Below are 22,221 nucleotides of genomic sequence, written 5' to 3' on the forward strand. Positions count from 1 at the left end.
TCTATTATCACTCAGCTAATCTGTGAATTTAAGAAGCTAGTTTAAGGTTAAGGTAGGTGTTGAACAGCAAAACACTCCCCATTTAGTACACTTCTGTACTTTTGTAAACACAATCTCACACTACACAGCCAACAGCTTTCCCAGCCTTTCATCATTTCCGCTTACGACATAGAAGCCCGTCCTGCTCCGCGGAAGGTCCGTCGCGCAACAATGCGCAATGTTTAGTTCCGCACTTTTGGGCGCAGTGAAATATGCCTTGGTGCAAACAGGGAGCTACAGACAAGCTCGTCCGAGAGTTCTTACGCACGGGAACCGCTGCCAGGTTGGGGTTTGTATGAAAACGTGTGACATGACGGCTGTATGTTGAATCGGCGTAGCTCTTGTGGACGCAGGGAACGCAGTAAATACGGAGGCAGCTGTTGCACGGGAGGCCAGCAGGCACTCGCTTTTATTACTTGTGTTTGTTTTTCGTTGATCGCCACAGATGAATGTACAAGCGTGCCTTTTTTTTTACTTTTATCTGTTATAGACCCAAGTGCTTTTATTAATGTATTCGGACGGTTCTCTTTATAGCTTGTTAGCCAGCAGTAGCTTATTAAATCTACTCCATTCGTCTTGGAAATGGACGTAAAGTTAACATCTATGTATTTAAAGATTCAGAAAGCTTAAATTTAGTGTTCAGCGTGAATATGCGCATGAGGTTTGGTTTTGCGTGTTCTACTTTTTCCACAAAAGAAGTGTGTCGTGTAATGAAAGCTTATGGGTTTTTGCTGGAGATCCAGGCTTAATGCAAACACAGCTGTCAAGGTCAGAGGCAGTCTGCTGTCTGCCACAGGTGTCCCTTTGACATGTTTGTTTGTGATCAGTCTACATGTGATGACCTGTAAATGTGCTCTTTAACATTGTCACTTCATTTCTATCCAGGTATGTGCTGGATACAACTAAAACGTTTATTGTTTCTTTCTGTTTCAGGAACAAAATGATGAAAAACTGGGGTGTGATCGGTGGAATAGCTGCTGCCATGGCTGCTGGAGTCTATGTATTATGGGGGCCAATTTCAGACAGGAAGAAGAAGAGAAAAGGTGGTAGGGTTTTTTTGTGATTTAAAATCTTAGAGCAAGTTTAAAGTCAAATTTAAAGTGGACAATTCCTACTTTTCATGGAATGTAAAAGCAGGGTTTAGTATAAATTATTTGTGCACATCAGTATTTTGTGTTTAATTCATGTGCCGTAATCTTAATGGAGAAAAATGTGCATAGATTCAGATGAAAGAAAGATGTGTTTGTTGTCACTCTTTCAGTCGATGTATAAGAAACATTTGCACTGCAGTTTTGACCAGTCTTTGTTAATTTATTGCTCAAATAATAATGTACATGGATTTTAGTTTAATTATAAAAAAATTAGTTTTGTGATATTAAGTGATGAAACGCCTCACAGTCTTTGTAATAATCATTCCGCATAGACAACAATTAACCTTATTTCACTCCGTGAATTTGCTTTTTACAATTGAAAATATTTATTCTTAATGTTTATAAAATATAATGTATCAGCCATACGGCTCGAGGCTATGTTATATTCTAAATATAGTGGAAGCTAATTAGAGATTGCAAGGGTGTTTCATTGCTTAAAAGTATTATTTCTCTCTCATATAAAGTTCCTAAATTACTTAATAATAATAATAATAATAATAATGTGATTAATAATTGTTATTATAATTTTTTTACTATTAAATGCATAATTTCTCACACAGGTATGGTTCCTGGTCTGCTTAATCTGGGGAACACATGCTTTATGAACTCACTTCTCCAGGGCCTGGCAGCGTGTCCTTCCTTCATCAGATGGCTTGAAGACTTTACAAGCGAAAGCAGCATACCTCCAGAGAGAACTGAGAGAGACACTCATCTGTCCAGATCTCTGATGCAGTTACTAAAAGGTTCTTTTTCCATTCGACCGATAGCACAAATGCACAAAATGTTAATGCACACCAACAGGGTGACCTCTCCATCTTCCCTTCTTTACAAAGCGCTGTCAAGTCATGATCCTGGAGAAGATGAGGTTTTAGATGCGGGAGGCCTTTTAGAAGCTCTCAGACTTTACAGATGGCACATCAGCTCCTTCGAGGAACAAGTAGGATGATCTCAAAGACAATGCAGCTGCAATTTTTAAGAATATTTTTTTTCTAAAGCAATGGTTCACCTATAATGGACAAATTACTCTTACTTTTTATATATTTAGCTCAAATGTTTTATTTATTTTAAAAAACATAAAAATGGCTGTTACTGTCACTTTTTCTCCTCAGGATGCTCATGAGCTCTTTCATGTTCTCACATCATCCTTAGAGGAGGAACGTGAAAGCCAGCCCAGAGTTGCTCACCTGTTCGACATGCAAACACTGGAGGTAAACATGAACAGTCACCGTCAATGCAATATTAGAACCCAAAAGATAGACAGGTTCCATAGACATTCTCTACTGTTAATGCTTTCAGAAATCTGTGGAGACCAAAGAAAAGAACATAAGCTGCAGAACTGGAGGTGAATGAATTCTTTAAAAATTTCGATGGTTTTCTCTTTTTTTATTGCCTTTATTATTTTTTTAGATTTAACATCTAGTAATGTAATTTTTTTTCTTATTCAGGCCCATTACATCCTATTCCAAGTTTATGGAGGACACGGCACCCTTTTCATGGGCGGTTAACAAGTTATATGGCTTGTAAACGCTGTGAGCAGCAGGTGATCTTTTTCAGACTTGTGTTATAACGAATATTTACGATCTCAGTATGCAGTATTTTATTGAAGGAATGGAATTGTTAAGGCCTGTCTGTTTTTGATTTTAGAGTCCTGTGCACTATGATTCTTTCGACAGCTTGTCTCTTTCTATCCCGTCAGTACAGTGGGTAAGTTAATTACATTAAAATGTCCCAGTCTAAGTCATATTACCCAGCTTGTATTTTAACAGACAGAGTTTGCATCACTTGCATTCGCATGTATCAGGGCAGACCGGTCACTTTGGACCAGTGTCTCCAGCATTTCATCTCCTCTGAAACCATCAAAGAAGTGGAATGTGAAAACTGTACCAAGGTGTGTGTGTATGTATGTGTGTGTGTGTGTGTGTGTATATATATATATATATAAAATAGCAAAACAAGTTACTTTAGTACCATTGTACCTTATTTATTTGCTGAAATCTCTAAGCGTTACTGATCTGATTCTCTCCGTCTCTTTGTAGCAGCAGGCTGGGGAACTTGTAAATGGAGAAGTCCTCGAGAGTCAGAAGACAACTTTCGTCAAGCAGCTGAAACTCGGAAAGGTATATGTGACTGTTATTCTTCATTCACACCAGTACACTTTTCTAAACAGTTGATACTCTTCAATAACCTCCTGTTGGTTTGTGTGTGTGTATGTGTGTGTGTTTATTTTCACATTTAGTTGCCTCAGTGCCTCTGCATCCATTTGCAGAGATTAACGTGGTCTAAGGAGGGTGCTCCCATTAAGAAACAAGAGCATGTTCAGTTTACAGAATATTTGTCTCTGGATCGATACAAACATTGTACAGCGGGTCAGAACCTCCAGAGCACCAGAGGAACAAATAAGCCCATATCTGTCAAAGCTGCCGGGGACCCAAAAGACAAAAGCATTGCTAATGGTGTTGGTAAGAGTTTTTTTTTTCTTTTTTCCTGGTGATCATGTGATACTTTCTTAGTCTTCTTCTTTGAGAAATATATACAATACAGATTTTATAGTAAAATCATGTTATACTGTGAATATTGATTTCCTCCCTTTGCTGTAAAATCAATCAAATATCCTTGCAATGCTTTTGGTATTTTAATAATAAAAAATGAAAAAAAAAAGAATGAATTATAGTAGAAGTAGTAATAATAATTAATTGTTTCTATTATTATTGTTGTTGTTGTTGTTGTTTTTGTTATAATTTTTTATTTGAATGATTATACAATATTTAAAACAAGTCAGACTAAGCAAATTGTTTGGATTTTTACAAAAATATGGTGTTACACTGAATGACAACAGTATATTACTCCAATCAAATTTTGACAGTTTATTCTCCAAAAACTTATTTAAAACCTTAAAAACAGACCCTTTATTTTACATCTTGCTTTCTATGGACATAAAGTCATTTCTGTATATTTCTTTTGATGCAGACATATTAACATCTTTAACCCAAAATGTAACGGTTTTGGGGTTTTTATTCTTTTTCAGATTCAGAACACTGTAACAACAATAAGCCACTGTCCAACGGAACCTTTCCCTCCATCTTTCTACACTCACCAGGACTAAGCTCACAGCTCAACCTCACTTACGACTACAGGTGGATGCATGCATGCATGCTTTACAGGGAATGGAATCTATTTCAATTTACTTCATATAATAACAAACTTTTTCTTTTTTTTTTTTTTTTTTTTTTTTAAGCAGCTCTGAGTATCTCTTCCGCTTGACGGCCGTCCTGGTTCATCACGGAGACATGCACTCTGGGCACTTTGTCACTTACCGCCGCTGCCCTGCCGCCCCTCGTGGAACGTCTGCTTTCAGCTCCCAGTGGCTTTGGGTGTCTGATGATTCGGTGAGGAAAGCCAGCCTTCAGGAGGCGCTCTCCTCCAGTGCGTATCTGCTATTTTACGAACGAGTGCAAAGGCCCGGTCTGAGGGTGGGAGAGTAGCGTCTCAGCTGACCCGGTTTACTTATTCTTACTTCAAAGCTAGAGCTTCTCTCCATTCCAGGCCATGCTGCGATGGCCGAGTGCAACTGTGCATCCCTGTGCATGCAGTTTGGCGTGCATGTCGTTTCTGATCGCTCTTTGTGACACAGAGAGAGGGAAGATGAGGACTCTGTATATCGTAGTTTCCACCTTAATCTTGCTCAACGTCTAGCGTCGTTATCTGAGCATAAGAATGATGCCAGTCGTGAGTACTACTAGTTGCCACTGATATGGGGTTCACACTCAGATTTGAATTTTTTTTTGGGGTTAAGAAAACTCTACATTTTCACTATAATGGTTTGTTGCAAATTGACCTAGAATTGTTGCCTTGCTCATTAAGCTGATGATCTGTTAGAAGTACATTTCACATGGAAGTACATTTCATCATGCAGTTTTTTATTATTAATAATGTGTCTTTGTCCGTTAATGATCTATTGTGAAAAATAATATATTTATGCAATTTGCATATAAAGGTCTTTTGTAAGACATAAACGCCACTAATTTGTTTTTGTTTCACGTTTTAAGGGTAATTAAGGGAGATCATGGGATGTATCCTCATCAGGTGTTGCTTGTCTACATGCAGATCCGGGACCTGTTTCATAAAACAAATTCACCAAATAAGCCAGGTTTAGTTCAGTTAGCCTGACTTATTGTTAGTTGTTTTGGTGCAAATATACAGTATGTTAGACTGACTGAAATAACCCTGGCTTGTTTGTAAAACATGTTTTCTGAAACAGCCCCCAGGTTTCATATGAATCCTATGTTTTCGTTGCATAATGGACAAATCCCATGTCATTTTATCTTTAGTGAATACTTAGAAGAGAAACCTAGCAAGAATATGGAAATGCAACCCATATTCCGAAGTATTTACCAAATAGATTTGTACATCCATTTCCAGTGTTATTCTATAAATTCCTTGTTAACTGTTGATTGTACATGATGCTATTTGCACAATTGTATATTTTTATGATATCAGTGTGTATGATTGTGTGGAGGAACGTTTTTCACATGTAAATTAAATTAAATAAATCCTGCAACGGTAGTATTTTTTTTCTTTCACTTCTTGTTTTTTTAAGTATATTTTTAAGTAGTGCTATAAAAACGATTAATCGTGGTTAATGGCATCCAAAATAAAAGTTTTTGTTCACATAATATGTGTGTTCACTGTGTATATTTATTATATTTCCAAACGCATGTATATATTCAACAAAAACATGCAGTGTACAATTTAAAATACATTTTTATATAAATAGAAATACATACATCTATATGTTTAATCTGTTTTCTAGGCATTCTGTTTCGGCAAGAGTTACGAGTTGTTCTGTCACTTTAAGAATAGGTCTGGCGTGTCTCTTTAAGAAATAGCACGTGGATGTTAGGGTGTGGTCATGGAAAAGTCGACCAATAAGATTACGCTGAGACCCCTGTTCTGTTACGTACACATTCAGACCACGCACGCGACGTTCGACTCTCCACATTATAGATCTGCAGTAAAAACACCGAGCTCTCATGACCAGAGTGTACAGACTTCACTAGTTAACCAAACTGAAGATGCCAACGCAAAGTGTACTTATCCGTGACTCCTCTTTTGTGGCGAGGGTGCTGCAGCAGTACTTGAGTTTGTTAAAGAAATATCCTATCATCACCAAATCGGTTACGAGGTCAGTTAACAATTTTGTTAAGGCTAGTTGGCTAGCTGTGGATCTGGGAGAGATTCACTTGAGTTTAATGAGTACTACCACGCTGATCGTAATTGGTTGAACCGCTAACCAGTTGTTGTGAATAAACATACATCATGCAACAATAGCACGGTTACATTATACTCTACTTACTGTGAAATACTTTATTATTTTATAATATTTAATTTTATTAATGTTATTCACCAAAACGTGATTTTTTAATATATAAAAATGTATAAAAAGTTTATAGAATTATGTTGCAAACAATAGAACATAAAAGTTAATATGCCAACAGTTTATTTCAAAAAAAAAAAAAAAAAATCATAAAACAGTTGTTTTCTTGTTCCAGAATGTCTTGTTTGTTCTGATCATGGTAGAATTTTAGATAGTTTACCATTTCTACTAGTTGGTAAATTTACACCTATGAATAGCAACTAATATAAGATAATGATAATTAAAACTCAAATTTATATTAATACAATACAATATGCTTATTGTCTTTTTAAAATAATTTCATTCTTTATTAATATGTCAGGGAAACATTATTTACTACTACTAATAATAATATTTATATAATTCATAATTAATAATGTCTCTTTTAATACAAGTTTTAAGTTAATATAAAATAAAACAGAAAAATAATAATTTATATATTAAAAAATATATATGTAAAATGCTTAAAAAAAAAAACTCCTTAAACTAATTAATAAAATGCTTTGTTGTTGTAGCAGTCATATATAAATATATCCTGTATTCATAAAAAAAAAAAAAGGCATGAAGGACTTTGCCCTGAGAGTTTTCCTATTGATTGCTTGGGGGTGGGGTGGGGGAAATCAAGTCCTGTTAAAAGTAACCCTCACTTTTGGACCAAACACAGAAAGACACAGAAAGTGTCTTCTTCTTTAGATGCAGGGCCATGTGGGTTCAATGAAACAATGGCAGTTTTGTTCTTTCTTGCAGTGGTGTTCTCTCTGCTTTGGGAAATCTACTGTCCCAGGCGTTGGAGTACAGGAAGAGCAACAAAGAAAATAGCCCAAAAAAGAAAATCAATGTTCTGGGACCTGTACATTTTGCAATATTTGGGTAGTGTGCATTTTGATTACATGCACTCAATAACCACGTAAAATATTTATATTTTACATATATCTCAGTACTAATTACTCATTAAATCAGTATCAAATGTTTCAAATATCTCTCTTCAATTTTCCTCTTAGACTTTTTATCACAGGTCCAGTCAGTCATTACTTCTACCATCTCCTGGAGGTGCTGTTGCCAAACACTATTCCGTACTGCCTGATCAAGCGCCTGCTGCTGGAACGTCTAATATTCGCTCCTGCTTTCCTCTTGCTCTTTTATGTGGTTATGAACGCTTTGGAGGTAATGTTTCATAGCTGGACGACAGTGAGATTAATCGTGTTTTTATTTTGTTGTATGGAAACATGCTTTCTTGTATACAGCACAACAAAATTACCTTATTTCTTTATGTATTTACACTCGCCTCATAGTCTGGGGCTTATGAACACATTGTTCCACTATTAAATGTCAGGCACGGAGAAGTTGGTAGTAAGTATGGTAAGATGGGTAGAGCGTGGATGAACGCTGTTGAACGTGAAGCCACAGGACTGGTTGTCACTCACCGATGCAGGTGGCATTACTGTAACGAGAGGAATGGAAATAAAATGTACACAAACTCGATGCTCAACTTTGACCGGAATAAAGAATTCATCTGCTGGTCAGTGGACTTTACCTGTTTGCTGATCTACAGTTTTCAGTCTTGCAGCTGGAGGGCTGGTTCTGATCAGTGGGTGGTTTCTTTATGAATTTACACAAAGCTGAAAGTCAACATGGCGCAAAATTGTTTCAGCTGTGTTTTCTATCGTAGGTAGCTGAATTTTAACAGATACCAAACTTACATATTTATATAAATATATGTATATGTTTATGTGTAAATATAGGGTTTTATACAATAATATATAATTTTATTGACAAAAAACTAGGACTTTAAAAAGACACTAGGGCAGAATGTTATCTATTTGGAAACTCACTTCTTTCTTGAAACCAAAGCAGCTTTTCCTGGCTTCAAGAAATCTTCAGGACATGCACAAGGAAGAGAATAATTCTTTCTTTTTCTTTCTTTCTTTTTTAAAAAGGGTATGCAGATCAATTTAAAAAAAGTTTAATCCAGTATAGTAATTGAGATACGTTGCTGGTATAAGACAGGACAGGTCACATTATCTCTATGATAGCCTGAAAATTTTGATCATTGCAGGGCAAGACTCTCTCAGATGTTCAAAACAAACTTAAAACAAGTTACTGGCCTGCAATGAAGATGAACTGGAAGGTTTGGACCCCGATTCAGTTTATCAATATCAACTATGTACCTGTACAGGTAGGCATAAGAACATTGCACCCCGTACTCTCATATGTATTACATAAGGATCCTCTGATTCATTTTATCATTTTCTTTTTCTCTTGCTCTCTGCACAGTTCCGAGTTCTGTTTGCAAACCTGGTTGCTTTATTCTGGTATGCCTATCTCGCCTCGGTCCGGAAATGAAAGCACAAAACCAGCTACAGTAGGCCTTGGTTGGTTAAAATCCAGTTTGTGCCTTTAATGGACTGCTGCACATCAGATACGTTTTAAAAGTCTTCCAGAAAAACAGATTGGAAATACTGGCCAGTTTCTGTAAAATAACCGTGATGTCTTTCTACCAATTGTGAAAGCACTGACAATGATGATTGATTGTTGTATTTGACTAATTAAAATATATTGATAACAAAAATATTTACTAATTCTACTGCTACTGTCTTTGCTGTGAGCTGAGGTACATAAATAGCAATGGTCTTGCTAATATATTTTGTGTAATATCATAGCCTGATAAATGCATACAATGTTCTTTTTATGACAAATAAAATAATGACCAGCGCATGCACACTAATAAATTAATGCATTTTAATTTACTTTATTATTTAAAGGCTCAATACTTTATGCGTTTTAAATAAGGTCATGTATTTAAAATTTCACACGGCATTCATGGCAGCTCTAATGCTAACAAATAAAATACACTTTTTTAAAAAAAATAAGTATTAGTTCTGAAGTTTGTTATAGGTATTAGTTCTAAATATTCACGATCGCTTTGAAACTTATCCCCACACTGAGTTTCCTTTTCAGGTATTATTCAGCAATTTTCTGTTTCCATACTTCAGAAAAACAGTGAGCATAACAGGCCATAAACATGACGTAAGGTGCAAACACCTGGGTGTGTTCAGAGCTTGAAATCTCATTTGCAAGAATTACGTAATAGTGGAATTTTGTCGATTGAACCAATGCGAAATGATGTACTTTGCTCCCTAAAGCTTCAGATTTGTTTACAGTGAAACAAACCAGTTTTCATTTTCCATTCTGCTTCTAAGTGAATCACTGCAAGGAGGGTTTTCCCCATGATCACGTGACGAGGGAAACCCAGGTAATCCGAAACACACCCAACAGCTCTGATAATGTGCATAGTATGAGCCTGAGAGGACTGAACACTTTACATTTACCATCATTTGTCCTTCGTACCTTGTTATGTATTTGGTTTCTGGAGACTTTGGGATGCTGGAATTACAAAAGGAAACAATCCTCATGGGTTTGGTGGGGGAATAGTAGAAATGGTGGCGGGGGTTTCTGGGTAGAGAACCAGGAGATAGAGAGCATGTCCCAGTTCAAGGACTTCTTTTGAACTAACCTTGCATGTTTGAAGTGTTACAGATACTGGCCCGTAGGAGGTACATGTGGGCTTGTGTGGTCTGCAATGAACAGAAAAAACGGCAAATACGCTGCATAAACATTATACACAACAGCGGTGACAGTAAATCACAGCATCAAATGTCAGGTAATAAAGGTTGCATTTAAAAAGGCTGCATTGCTCTGGCAAAGTGTTTATCATTTATATGTATCAGCATTTTAACAAGTGTCTACTTTGATTTAGCAAAGACGTGACGAGAATTATACACTATTCATGTTATTATTTGAGCTAGATTATTGTCCTAGCATGTCTTGACTTGTTCAGCCCAAGTTATATACCTAAAGATACCTCTAGAGGCCGCTGTTGGGATTTCACACATAGGGGTGCAAACTAAACTTGACAGCACAAAAATAAACTGCTTTATAGGGTATTGTTTTTCTTACATTTTTGCACTATTTCCAGTCCAAATATCTAATTGTTCTTTTTTTCCAAGTCCTGTTTTTTGGTTTGGTTTTTCTTCCCGCAGTGGCAGATTTTGACTTTATTTTTTTCTTAAAACAAGACAATAATTGTGACTTGAATTTTTAGATATTCGGACTAGAAACAAGACAAAACCCTTTTTTTTTTTGCAGTAGGCTATAAGCACCATTCAAGGATAAACACAAATATGGTGTGTTGATAATAAGATGTTAAATCATTAGTCTCAAACTCAATTCCTGCTCTCTTCCGACCAGCTCCAAATCTCACCTGCTTGGATGTTTCTAGTCATCCTAAAGACCTTGATTAGGTGTTTGATTAGGGTCTGAGCAAAACTCTGCAGAGCTGTGGACCTCCAGGAATCGAGTTTAAGACCGATAGGTTACATGAACTTCATCAGGGCAAATAAAACACTAAATCTTCATTTCAGCACTCAAATTTTTTAAATTTTGTACATTGAACGACATGCTTTACTTGTAGGTCGATCAGTTCTCAAATCTACTTCATGTCGGAGTATTATCTTAGTAACAGCTACTATATAGCAAGATTTTCTGGAAATTGTGAGAAATTGTAAAAAATCTTATTCGGTAAATCACAAAAACTTGGAAAGCACTCCACAGTAAGTAAACACTGAAACCTTCTTTTTGGGAATGATTAGAACATTTATTGTAGCAGATAAAAGATACAGTTACATAAAATGCAGATAAAAACAATGGAATTCAGACGAGATATGCATATGGTTACACTTTATTTTAAGGCGTCCTTGTTACAGTGAAACTACATTTAAGAGTAAATTTAATGTACTTACTATATGGCTAGGGTTATTTTTAAAGTTTGTCTTGCATGTAACAACGCAGAATTTACTGTTATTATAATAGTAAGTGTAAAAAGGACACCTGAAGACATCTGCAGGTAAATACATTGGAATTAAATTAGTTCTGAAGGCATTATAAAAAAAAAAAAAAAAAAAAAGTTCTTTTTGCACACATTTAAGCGATCAGCCTCCTCGCAGACGGAGAGTCATGTGAATGGTGCTTCCTGAGGCGATGTCGTATTCCTGCAGCTTTCTACCAGACTCCAGCTGTCTTCCGTTGAAAACCAGTCTCTGCTGATCCACGGGGACTCTCTCTTTGCGGTAGATCTTTTCCTGGAGTTGAGCTACGGTCTCATTGACATCAACATCATACGTTCCGGTCTGGCCCTTCTCGTTCCTGACGAACACTTGGAAAGGTCCGGGGTTGGTGATGAGCAGACTGACCACTGATCCAGAGTGCAGTCCGTAGCTGCCGAGGGTTCTAGAATCATCATCGAGGCTGATGCGAGAACCGTTATCGGCGGACAGCTTCTGTTTGCAGGGGGGCTCTCCGAAGTGCTGAGAAATGAGCTTCTTGAGTTCGCCAACCGTGGTATTACCGTGTACTTCCAGTTGCTTCACAGCTCCGCTCAGCAGTCTTATTGTCAGCTCCATCGTCTTTCAAAATAGAGATATAATATAAATATTAAATAGTTGCTTAAAACCGGAGATTAGAGTTAATATTAATGCTCAGTATTTTCAAAGGTATGGGGCTTACCTGGCTGGTAGTTAATGCTTTGCCGAATGTGGCTTTTGTTGGATGTTTTCTTCAGTAAGTCTCACCGAAATCAAATAATGTGCTTCTGGCTGCACTAATATATACAGCGACGGCTCAAGCCCCGCCTCAAAACAATGTTTCGTTTCCAAAAAGTTGCTCAGTCACTTTCGCTTTCCATTCTCACCAAATCTGATGTAAGGCTTGAGAAATCATCGATCGGCAGGAGGTTCGGCGCAAATAAACACAAAGAGCTCGTAAAAAGAGAACCCATAGAAGCAAATTTGTGCCTAGCCTACTTAATTTGCAAATAACCAAATAAACCCAGTGTCTTATCAGTTAAACGTAACTGTATTAAATTGAACCGTTATCTTTGCGTGCGTCGCGCAATAATAAATTCGTTGGTGTTAAATAACAGGCGATCAGGTCACTGGAATGTGTTATTACGAGCAAATATGTTCAAGGAAAAGTAAAAAACAAATTGCACGCGAAAGTGTATTTTCTCGTGATATACAATCCCTTTAATGAACACCGCTTTGGTTTTAATAGGAATATATACGAGGGTGGATTAGAAAGCTGGCCTCGGAAATGCTTGACAAAAGTTCTACCACTGGAGCATATAGTTTATTCTCCTCATAAACATCAATGTAGTCTATGAAAAAAAAAGTTTAGTCATCCTACTTGAGAGTTTCATTCACACGTAACAGGAGAGCAGAGATCATTGGAATGTGAACAGGTTCCACCTGGGGGAAATCCAGGTAAAGTGAAACACGTCACAGAAGAGCTAATACACCTGATCCGCTGTGACTACACTGCAGTTCAAGGTCACAGTTTGTTTGTTGTAGACCTAATTATGCCTGCTGTCCATTAGAAACCTATGTACAGTCCCACCTGAGAGGTGGCAATCTTGTTTAGCCTACTATTTATAGTATGTGCAGTGTTTGTGTTTATGGCCCTGGATGACCTTATTCTTCTCTAAATATTCTGTTGACACTTTTGGGGTTAAAGCAGCCATATGGCTACAAAACTGAAATAAAAGTTCATTACCGAGGAATTCTTATTAATTTTACATGAGAGGCAATTATACAGGCCTATGTTTGGATGCAAGCTACTTATTTGTCGGTTTTGTCACAAAATGTGTATTTATCACTCGTGGGTCAGTTAAAACATTGATAATCTGTCCAAATTTATTATAAATACTAACAAAATTTTGCTTTCACCAAATGAACTGAGACATCTGACTTCAAACTGAGACTCACTGAAGTATCACCACAGTCAAATAATGGTTTTCCAACTAGATTTATTTATTAGAAGTAGTGTAAATGAGTTGACAGGTCATGGTTGTGACAGAAAATACAAGCAGTTGCTTACAATTATATGTCACAGTACAACACACCAAAGTGTGACTTATTTAAGTTTTATTCTGAAGTTTTGAGTTATGGTTTGAGGCAGTAGCATAACAAACCAATAAAACATACAAAAAATTCAAAGGAATGTTTGAGCAGCTACATTTTATTTAACAATAAACGTCGGCCAGCAACACACAGGCAAATGTAGAAATCTTAAACTGATACGATATAGATTAAGTGTAACAAATGACATAAATACATTCAATCAAAAATAAATAAAATAAATATTCTGACACTAGATTTAACAATAAATAGGGATAAATGTGCATTTACAAATAATCTTATCCAGAGCGACTCTTCTATTTTAGCGTATTTGGATTTTATTTTTTAATGATTCATCAAACATAAATCCTGGTCTCGCTGATCTCCTAACCTCCTCGGAGCCGGAGAACCATGTAAATTGTGTCTTCTGACTCGATGTTATAGTCTTGCAACTTCTATGTTATGGCGTCCGCCATTTTAGAGACAAAAATATCTTATTTGTGTTCCAAAGATGAACGAAGGTCTGATAGGTTTGGAATGACATAAGGGCGAGTAATTAATGCCAGAATTTTCATTTTGGGGTGAACAAAACCTTTAAACAAGGCGAGGCCTATATATGGTTATGTCTTTTAGGAAAACATAAATTCTTCATTTTTATAAATAGTAAATCTGAATGAGATCAATTGCCAAGTATTCTTAAAAACGGTGTGTGTGTATAATGTATGTACAAAACAGATTAAATAGTGAAGTACATAAAAATCTATATTTACAAAGCAACATTATATTGTATATGTATGCTTCTGTTTTTATACATTATACAAAACATGTATGTGCAAAATCTATTAACTTATTAATAAATGTAATCACTGTTTAAGGCGAAAGTTTTCACATGAACAGTATGGTGGAATGCTGCTCAGAATCTAATCTATGTTTTTCTGCTGCCATCTACTGGGAGGTTCAAGAAACGTTGTAAAGAATGTCAAAGTAAAACTTTATTCTCAATTTGGTCTTCTGTTACAATGCTCCAGTCGTTCCATTTTTTGCTTGGGTTGTCAAGGTGATAAATATTTGTAAACTGGGGTGTGCACATTTTACCCCATTGTCCCCGAGACATTCCTTTACTTCATGTGTACAACATAAACGTGTGTACAGACATTACCGGTGGAAGTTGGTTGTCATGGGCTTCCATGTGGGTACCTGAAAGTTGATGTACTATGTACTAAATATTGTTTAACATAGACCATTTGATCACCTAGTGCTTAGTCAACTTACACATTTATTAATCCCAATACAACCGTCTGCAAATTAGGAACGCTTTACCTTTGAATCACAAGCGGTGTTACTTGATTCCCATTTGCATGTCCAACCGTGACCAGAACGTCCCGCTGCACAATACATCGTCGCCTAAAGCGTGTAGCGTTAATACTCCACACCGAGGATGCGCAGGCCGCAACGCCATTGAAGCTAGTGCTGCTGCACACTTACTGAACGTGTTACAGGGGTCATAGGACGTTGCTAAATACACGTTTGTGTATTTGGTGCAATGCAATGCGTTTATTTCAAGTAAAATAATAAATAAAATTAGGAAAATTGCTTATTGTCCACATATTGTACATTATTTTGTCTTCTCTATACCTCGCCTTCTGAAACGGGTCGACTTGTACAAAACTCATCATTAAAAAAAAAAAAAAAAAAAAAAAAAGCTCTTGCTATAACGTGATGCTGAATGTGTCCCGGCACTATTAGGCAAAACAGTAAAAGCCATTAGTGCTACGCATTTGCAGGAAATGTTAAAATGATTATTTGTCACATTTGTGTGTGTATAGAGTCGAATGACAACTGGTTTTGTGTCGTGTCAATGTCATATTTCTGGACAGACAACATATTTAAACATCAATATTAACATAGTACAGTATTTCAAAAATAAAATATGTATTTATATATCCCATGCATGGAATACACTTTAACCACATACAAAACAAAATGTTTTTGTGTTTATTAACCTTTTAAGTATTGTACCTAGATGAACAGGGTTGATGAGTAAAGACGGTTCAAAGTCATCACCTGACCGCTGCTCTATTCACATTTCTTACATTTTCTCAAATCGGAATACAAAACTGCACAAGATCTCAAATTATAAAAACATCACTTTGTTAAAGTGATTTGATTCCTAACTTGATTTCAATAACCGAAGATTACTGTAGAGTAGCTGGCATGAAACAGAAGAAGGTAGATGATGCCAAAGCCTGATCTTGAATTGGCTGCTTCTTCGGACTGTGCAGGTCAAGAAAACATCTTTGCTTCTGTGATAATACACAAAATCTGAAAGTCTGGGTTCACTCCATCAGTAGTATGGACTGCAGAGTTCTTTGATTTCTCCGGGTAGTCTTTCTTTCCCGCTCCAGTATTCCCTGAGGCATTCTCCTTCTAGAGGCAGTGTGACACAAGAAATCGTCGATGCTCTGCTTGGTGATCTGGCCAGCCTCCACTAACTGTTTCACCACCAGCTCTACCTCCCTTTCCCACAGCCCACCGACACTCTTGTTCTTCAATACATTAACCTAAGAGAGCAGAAAGAAATTAAAACATGCTTTATAATCTTTCTTGGTTTCACCTTTTTATTGCTTTTCATAGAACAGATGCTTGGTTTCCTCAGCGTCACATGACCCTTCAGTAAAGTATTAATTTAAAATAAAAATCTGTTGTTACACTATAAATCAATTTAATACATCTTTGCTGAATAAAAAGGTATTACTCTTATAAATAAAAACTGTACAGTTGCCAAACCTTTGACAGGTAGTGTAATGACTTTCTGGTGTTTTGTCTTTACAAAACTAAACTTTGAATTCCTTTTGATTTTTAAAAGAAATAAATAAATCCACAAATCAATTTTTTGTTTACATTGCTAGCATTGGTGACTGCATAATTAAAGTTCAAAGTCATCAAAATGATTACTTACTACTTTAAATGTAGTATTAAGTGTATGTGTGTACAAACTTTACCGCTGTATCAGATATCTCACCACTTCCTGAGAGAACTCTGGTTTCTTCACAAACACTGGCGACTCTAAAACTAGGGCTGCTGTGAGGACAGAAACGGCTTCTTTCATAGACCCTTTCATAGCCAATATGAGAACCTAAAAACAGAGCAGTTAACATACGCACTTTCTTTGAAAAGATTGATTTAGATAAACACACACACACACACACACACACACACACACACACACACACACACACACACACACACACACACACACACACTTACCCGTAGGTTCTGACATAGCCGACTGTTCGTGCACATTATTTGAGAGTAGAATGCCTGGGCTCTCTCTATATCATTCTACAACATATATCAGTTCAAATTAAGTATCCGATTTTGTGTTAATATGTCAAATTATATTATACTGTAAATAATATAGCAATGATATTATAACCACCTGCTCAATTTAAGGCATTGCATGCCATAAATTTATCTTTTCATTTGAAATTATATATTTTAGTTAGCTTACCTGTTTGAGAGCAAGAGCAGCTGCAAAGCAGTAGGCATGTCGAGGGATGAAGCTGCCTTTTGCCTGACCTTCTTCCAGCAGGGTCAAACAGATATGATATGACTTTGAGGTATTCTGCCAATCCCAAGAAAAAGAAATGGTTTATAAATGACACTTGACATTACTTGCAATTGCAAAATTAATAAAAAAAAAAACAAGCCAAAGAATTGCGCCCAGTTAGTTTTACCGTTTTGAAATGAGTTTGTCTTTTTTTGGCATTCAAGTAACTATTTGCTTATTCTTAATTGCTTTAATACAACCTAGCATACAATACTTGCTTCTACATTGCCTTTACCAGTTTATAACAAGCTGCAAAGGCTAGCATGAAGGTGTCTTTGTTGAATGGCACTCCTTGTTTTTTAATTTCTCCCACCACCTCCAGGCAACCTGTGAGAACGCAAGTGACCCACATCACATAAACTGAAACCATGGCAACAGACAGACCATTTAGCATTTTTGCAGATAGGAAGCGTCATTAGTGAAGCATTTGATCGTGCTGATCAATTCCCTCATGCATCTCAAGTGAGCACTTGTCTCGCTGGCTTTTTAAATATTTACAATTTTCAGCTTTTTACTTCATACATTTTTGAGCCAACAGCAAATTGGGAGCAATATACAGATCTTATCGATTGTTTCACACTTCAGAATGGAGAGATAAGCAGAAGAAACTTACTTTCGTAATGCTGTTTAGTAAAAAGCATGTCGATAGCAAGATTAAAGGATGTAGAGTCTAAAAAGAATCCTTTGAGAGCCTATGCAAAAAAATAAAGGAAAGACAATGTCAAATCTGACTACAATTCATGTCCATAGTCATGGTGTAAAAAAATGTGTTCATTTTCACACACTGGATCTGTCAGAGTTCTGGCTCCCAGCTCCTCTAAACCCAGCTCATAGCATAACCTCATGAAAAGAGGGCCGAACTTGAATTCCACAAATTGTTTCATGTTACGATTCTCTTCATGGTATCTAGAATAGACAGAAATAAAAAGAGAACAGTGTAATATATACAAAAACATATCCATATGCTAAAACTTTGCGTATACAGTCATGTGAAAAAGTTAGGACACCCTATTGAATTCCATGGTTTTCCATATCAGGACATAATGAAATGTTATCTGGTTCTCGGCAGGTCTTAAAATCTGGAAAATAATTCCTCAAATGAACAACAGCATATGACTCTTTGCAAATAATTTCATTATTTATTTAACAAAAAAAATGTGTGACAAAGTTAAGACACTCTTGGTGATAACATAGGAATTAACAGAAATAAGTGGACGTTTTAGCAGTTTGCTGGTCTGGATGCTTCAGGCGTGTATTAACACAATGACAAGAAGGTAAGAAACCTTCTTGTCAAGACACAGTGATCTTAGAGAAGCAAGTGTTGCAGCCTTCAGTCTGGGAAGAGTAATCATGGCCATTTCCAAACAATTTTAAGTTCATCGTTCTACATTATCCACAAATGGGAGACATTCAAAACAAAGACACCATTTCTGCCAGGAGGTTACTTCCCAGCAAATTCACTGCAAGATCTGACTTTGTAACACTCAGAGACATGGCAGACAACCCAAGAACCTCCCAGCAGGCTCCACAGGCCTCAGTTAACATTTATAAATAACAATGATAACAAAGTTCAAGACAGTACAATTAGATGCACAGTGCCATATTTGGTGAACATCTAAAGACCATATCATCTAATACCAAAAATCACAAATACTGGTGGATGGCTGATGATTTTGGGCCTGTTTTGTAGTCACAGGACCTGGGCAACATATAGTCATTGAGTTGACCCTAAACACCTCTGTACACTAGAGTATTCTAGAGTCAAATATGAGGCCATCCACCCCACGGCTAAAGCTCGCAATGTTACAAAGAAGACTGGGAGAAAATTACGATGTACTTCATATGATGGTTCTATTTTCCAAATTTTAAGAACTGACAATAGCCAGATATTTTTTTTTTATTATTATTATGCCCGATACAGAAAACCATGTAATTCAATAGGGTGTCCTAACATTTTCACACAACTGCATCACAAGTAATCGCCAACACAAATAGAATGACATTAAATATTAAAAATAAATATGAATATTATGCTAAATTCAATGAAATCACTATAAATTTCCTTTCTTCTTTACTTTGGGTAATCTTTTTTTTATTCCATTTTATTTCTACATAAATTGAAGAAGTTTTACCTGTACATAGCATTTCTCGCCATAAAAACATCTTCAACAGAATGGCACAAATACAGAAGTATTTTCAATTCATCCTTTGAAATAAGCTGTTTTTTCTCCATTTTCCGATTCACTTCATCAAAGTAATAACCTGTTAAAAAAAATGTACATTCAAGGTAAATGAGAAATGACAATTAAAGGTGCACTCATTGCCTTTTGTTTATGCTGCAGACTGGCCAATAGGACTGTTGCAGATATGTGAGGCATGAAAACTGCATTAAAACCATGCATCACTACAAGGCACGATTCATCAATTCCACAAGTCAAATTATGTAATAACAGAGACTATATAATAATGAGATAAATTAAGTAGTTTGTTGGTGTAATGTTGGTCTTACTGTTTTAAACATTTTGTTATTTGTTACTAATTTATTTTAAATATAAATTTAAAAACAAATATGACTGAGTGCACCTTTAAAGTAATGACATTTAAACACCAGAAAGTGGTGAAAGGTTGAGCAAAATGATGCCTGCCTTTTGATTCTGACAACTGGAAGGCAACAGTAAGTTTCCTCTGCTGAAAATCCTGCAGCTTCACCACTTCTTCAGACAAGAGATAACGTTTAGCTAAAAAGCACATTAAAAAGAACAAGTCAGTTTCTTTCCAATTGTTTGAAATTCCAAATGTTAAGCTGTGTCAGGCCGATCAGGTTTAGGGTTAGGCGTTTTTTTTTTTGTGTGATTTCCAGCAGGACGGTAGCAGACCGATAATGTAAATAAAAACGACAATCCTGGTACAAAAGAATGTTGACAGTGACAAATTCTTCAGTCTCCATACACTGTCATATGCGAGGACAGCAGTTTTTGTAATCATACACTCAACCAGGGTGTGTGTGTGTGTGTGTGTGTGTGTGTGTGTGTTTTGCTACTATAGCTTATTTACTTCTCAAAGACCCTGACCTTCTCTTTTAGCGCCTAAAGTATGTTCTCAGCCTGTTGGCTAAATCCACCCGAAACAAATACCACGTAGATATGCGCACATTACCTCCATCTCGACATTTTAAACAGTCTGATTTAATGGCTCCTCGAAGCACTGCAACTCTGGACAAATCAGTCAGCAAAGCACGAGAGCAGGCATTCAGTCTTTGCAGCGCCATGTCCGTCTGAACTCGCGCAGTAGCTGTCTTCTGTCAGTCTTAAATATAAGATTTAATCCTTCAGCAGGTAGAACTATTTAGATATATTTGTTGAACAACACATATTCTTCGTTTTAAAATGCTGTGAGAAATTGTATATATTATATAGCAATACAAAGAATTAAAAGTATTTTACTAACCCCCTGCACCCCCGTTTTTTAGGTCAAAATGGAACATTCCAATGTGGCGCTCTCCTGTGAACCGGTATGTTTACAAAATGAGTATTACATTATTTCTCTTAAATATTGAAGCACAATCACAGTGCGATTGTGAATGTTGATAACTCTTTCCAACAATGGCTTAAAACGCTTTGAATTCTTTTGACTGGTAAGTTACACCCTACGTCAGTAAACACTATATATATGAGTATACAATACATAAATAGTAAATGAGCATAAAAAGAAAAACAAATAGAAAACTTAAAACATAAACATCTTTTAAAAACCATTAACAGTGATTGTGTCTACTACGGTGTCTATGGTATGGGAATCAGCAGAGGGCGCTATTGACTACAGACTACGCTCTCTTTTAAGATAATAGATTTCATCTCAGGAATACAGAACTGTTTTCGAGTTTAAAAAAACTAAGCAAAGAGATTTATCTATTACTGATTAAAGATGATTCAGTTAACTGTTTTAATATGCGCACCGATAATTGGAAGACAACAGGACGATAATTGGAAGACAACAGGATTTGCGTTAGAGTCCATGGTTAGACTTAACACTATCATTCTGTCTGTAGTTGCGTTTTATTGAAATGAAAAGAAGAGCTATTAGTGAAGAAAAAAGATGTCTTTGCTTCCTTTGCTCAGCTGTTCTAACCACACAGCAAGAGATAATCAATTATCAGCTGGATAATTGCCCAGCTTCTTTTCTCTGCATTGAAAGGTCATAATTAATGGCTGCCAGACAGAGAGTTGTTCTAATGCACATGCCAGAATAATACATCATGTGTGACAAACTGTTCAGCTGGGAAATTTTGTCAAGATAGGTTTGTTCTAAATTATAAGTCTTTTGTGTTGAGACTGCCATGTCATGTCATTTCTAGAGTCATCATGTGAGTTGAAATGCAGTTATTAGCTTGATTTGAATGCAGTCAAAATGCTTGGTGTGACCCTGTAGATTTTGACGTTTGTACTGCAGATACATTTTTAGATGAGCATTATTTCAAGGGGTGTAGGTCATTGAAGTTGGCTCTGCGATTGATGACTACAGGATTGTCAGGGATTGGATTTGTGGCTGTAGCCAAGGGCATCTTCTCTGTTAAGCTGGACATAGTGCTCTTGCATGATAACTCATTGTGATGGGTGGATATTTCCGTGCTTTCTGGTATACAAAGGTACATGCAAAGTCTAAAAACAAAAAAAAAAACTGACAGCATAACATGAACATAAAACGTAGATGGTTATTTTATAGGGCGATGTTTTAAAAGACTTAAGAGCTGATTGGATGTGAAAAGGAAATTGAGATATCTGTGCGATCAATCACAAGAAGTGCTGACAATGCAAACGCACTGGGATTATTATTATTTATTTATTTAGAAAAATGAATGAAGGGAAAAATCTGTAATTACATGTTAATGTGCAGCTATAGGGACAGTTTTGCCTTCAGACATGAGCTAAATCTAACAAACCTTCCTTTGGTGAAAAGTGACTCAAAGAGTACTAAAAATGCAATACAGTTTATTTAGGGGTTAGTCCTTTGTAGTATTTTTGTAATAAGGTTTATAAAACTATCGAAGCCTGTACCGTT

At 36.3% G+C, this 22,221-nt stretch overlaps 4 protein-coding genes across 10 annotated transcripts; 2 read left to right on the forward strand and 2 right to left on the reverse strand.

Annotated features, from left to right (window-relative positions):
* Positions 1-174: 174 nt before the first annotated feature.
* usp30 (ubiquitin specific peptidase 30) lies at positions 175-5,748 on the forward strand. 7 transcript variants are annotated; one of them, XM_043240740.1, is made up of 14 exons: positions 336-489; positions 824-835; positions 973-1,085; positions 1,751-1,933; positions 2,024-2,127; positions 2,300-2,398; positions 2,487-2,532; positions 2,636-2,730; positions 2,835-2,894; positions 2,992-3,078; positions 3,227-3,307; positions 3,427-3,649; positions 4,216-4,324; positions 4,426-5,748. In XM_043240740.1, exons 1-14 carry the CDS (start codon positions 485-487, stop codon positions 4,670-4,672), a joined length of 1,464 nt encoding a protein of 487 aa, XP_043096675.1. In that variant the 5' UTR covers positions 336-484; the 3' UTR covers positions 4,673-5,748. The 7 variants fall into 7 exon arrangements, with proteins under 7 accessions (XP_043096673.1, XP_043096674.1, XP_043096672.1 ...); XM_043240738.1 differs by lacking the exons at positions 336-489; positions 824-835 and adding an exon at positions 175-322; XM_043240739.1 differs by lacking the exons at positions 336-489; positions 824-835 and adding an exon at positions 175-322 and having other exon boundaries at positions 973-1,082.
* Positions 5,749-6,159: 411 nt separating this feature from the next.
* On the forward strand, positions 6,160-9,174 carry pxmp2 (peroxisomal membrane protein 2). The gene is made up of 5 exons (XM_043238450.1): positions 6,160-6,372; positions 7,351-7,473; positions 7,605-7,767; positions 8,660-8,779; positions 8,878-9,174. The coding sequence occupies exons 1-5, from the start codon at positions 6,263-6,265 to the stop codon at positions 8,944-8,946; spliced, it is 585 nt and encodes a 194-aa protein (XP_043094385.1). The 5' UTR covers positions 6,160-6,262; the 3' UTR covers positions 8,947-9,174.
* A 2,061-nt stretch (positions 9,175-11,235) lies between these two features.
* isg15 (ISG15 ubiquitin like modifier) lies at positions 11,236-12,308 on the reverse strand. The gene is made up of 2 exons (XM_043238172.1): positions 12,166-12,308; positions 11,236-12,065 (listed from the first exon to the last, which is right to left on the reverse strand). The coding sequence occupies exon 2, from the start codon at positions 12,060-12,062 to the stop codon at positions 11,592-11,594; it is 471 nt and encodes a 156-aa protein (XP_043094107.1). The 5' UTR covers positions 12,063-12,065; positions 12,166-12,308; the 3' UTR covers positions 11,236-11,591.
* Positions 12,309-15,525: 3,217 nt separating this feature from the next.
* ptcd2 (pentatricopeptide repeat domain 2) lies at positions 15,526-20,506 on the reverse strand. Its single transcript, XM_043238396.1, has 10 exons — positions 20,320-20,506; positions 19,809-19,901; positions 19,296-19,425; positions 17,949-18,069; positions 17,777-17,855; positions 17,399-17,490; positions 17,065-17,178; positions 16,821-16,895; positions 16,576-16,689; positions 15,526-16,114 (listed from the first exon to the last, which is right to left on the reverse strand). Exons 1-10 carry the CDS (start codon positions 20,429-20,431, stop codon positions 15,890-15,892), a joined length of 1,155 nt encoding a protein of 384 aa, XP_043094331.1. The 5' UTR covers positions 20,432-20,506; the 3' UTR covers positions 15,526-15,889.
* Between the last annotated feature and the right edge of the window lie 1,715 nt (positions 20,507-22,221).

Source organism: Puntigrus tetrazona, chromosome 5 (assembly GCF_018831695.1).
Source record: "Puntigrus tetrazona isolate hp1 chromosome 5, ASM1883169v1, whole genome shotgun sequence".
Lineage (NCBI taxonomy): Eukaryota > Metazoa > Chordata > Actinopteri > Cypriniformes > Cyprinidae > Puntigrus > Puntigrus tetrazona.

Bases quoted from the DNA above. Each gene is read 5' to 3' on its own strand.
- isg15 (XM_043238172.1), bottom strand. From the start codon at position 12,062: ATGGAGCTGACAATAAGACTGCTGAGCGGAGCTGTGAAGCAACTGGAA.
- usp30 (XM_043240734.1), top strand. From the start codon at position 252: ATGCCTTGGTGCAAACAGGGAGCTACAGACAAGCTCGTCCGAGAGTTC. The intron at 329-972 runs GTTTGTATGAAA...TTTCTGTTTCAG, and splicing joins GGAACCGCTGCCAGGTTGGG to GAACAAAATGATGAAAAACT. The intron at 3,079-3,226 runs GTGTGTGTGTAT...GTCTCTTTGTAG, and splicing joins AATGTGAAAACTGTACCAAG to CAGCAGGCTGGGGAACTTGT.
- ptcd2 (XM_043238396.1), bottom strand. From the start codon at position 20,431: ATGGCGCTGCAAAGACTGAATGCCTGCTCTCGTGCTTTGCTGACTGAT. The intron at 19,902-20,319 runs GTAATGTGCGCA...TGTGCTTTTTAG, and splicing joins TTTAAAATGTCGAGATGGAG to CTAAACGTTATCTCTTGTCT. The intron at 17,491-17,776 runs GTAAGTTTCTTC...GCGTTCTCACAG, and splicing joins TACTAAACAGCATTACGAAA to GTTGCCTGGAGGTGGTGGGA.
- pxmp2 (XM_043238450.1), top strand. From the start codon at position 6,263: ATGCCAACGCAAAGTGTACTTATCCGTGACTCCTCTTTTGTGGCGAGG. The intron at 7,474-7,604 runs GTAGTGTGCATT...TTTTCCTCTTAG, and splicing joins GTACATTTTGCAATATTTGG to ACTTTTTATCACAGGTCCAG. The intron at 7,768-8,659 runs GTAATGTTTCAT...TGATCATTGCAG, and splicing joins TGGTTATGAACGCTTTGGAG to GGCAAGACTCTCTCAGATGT.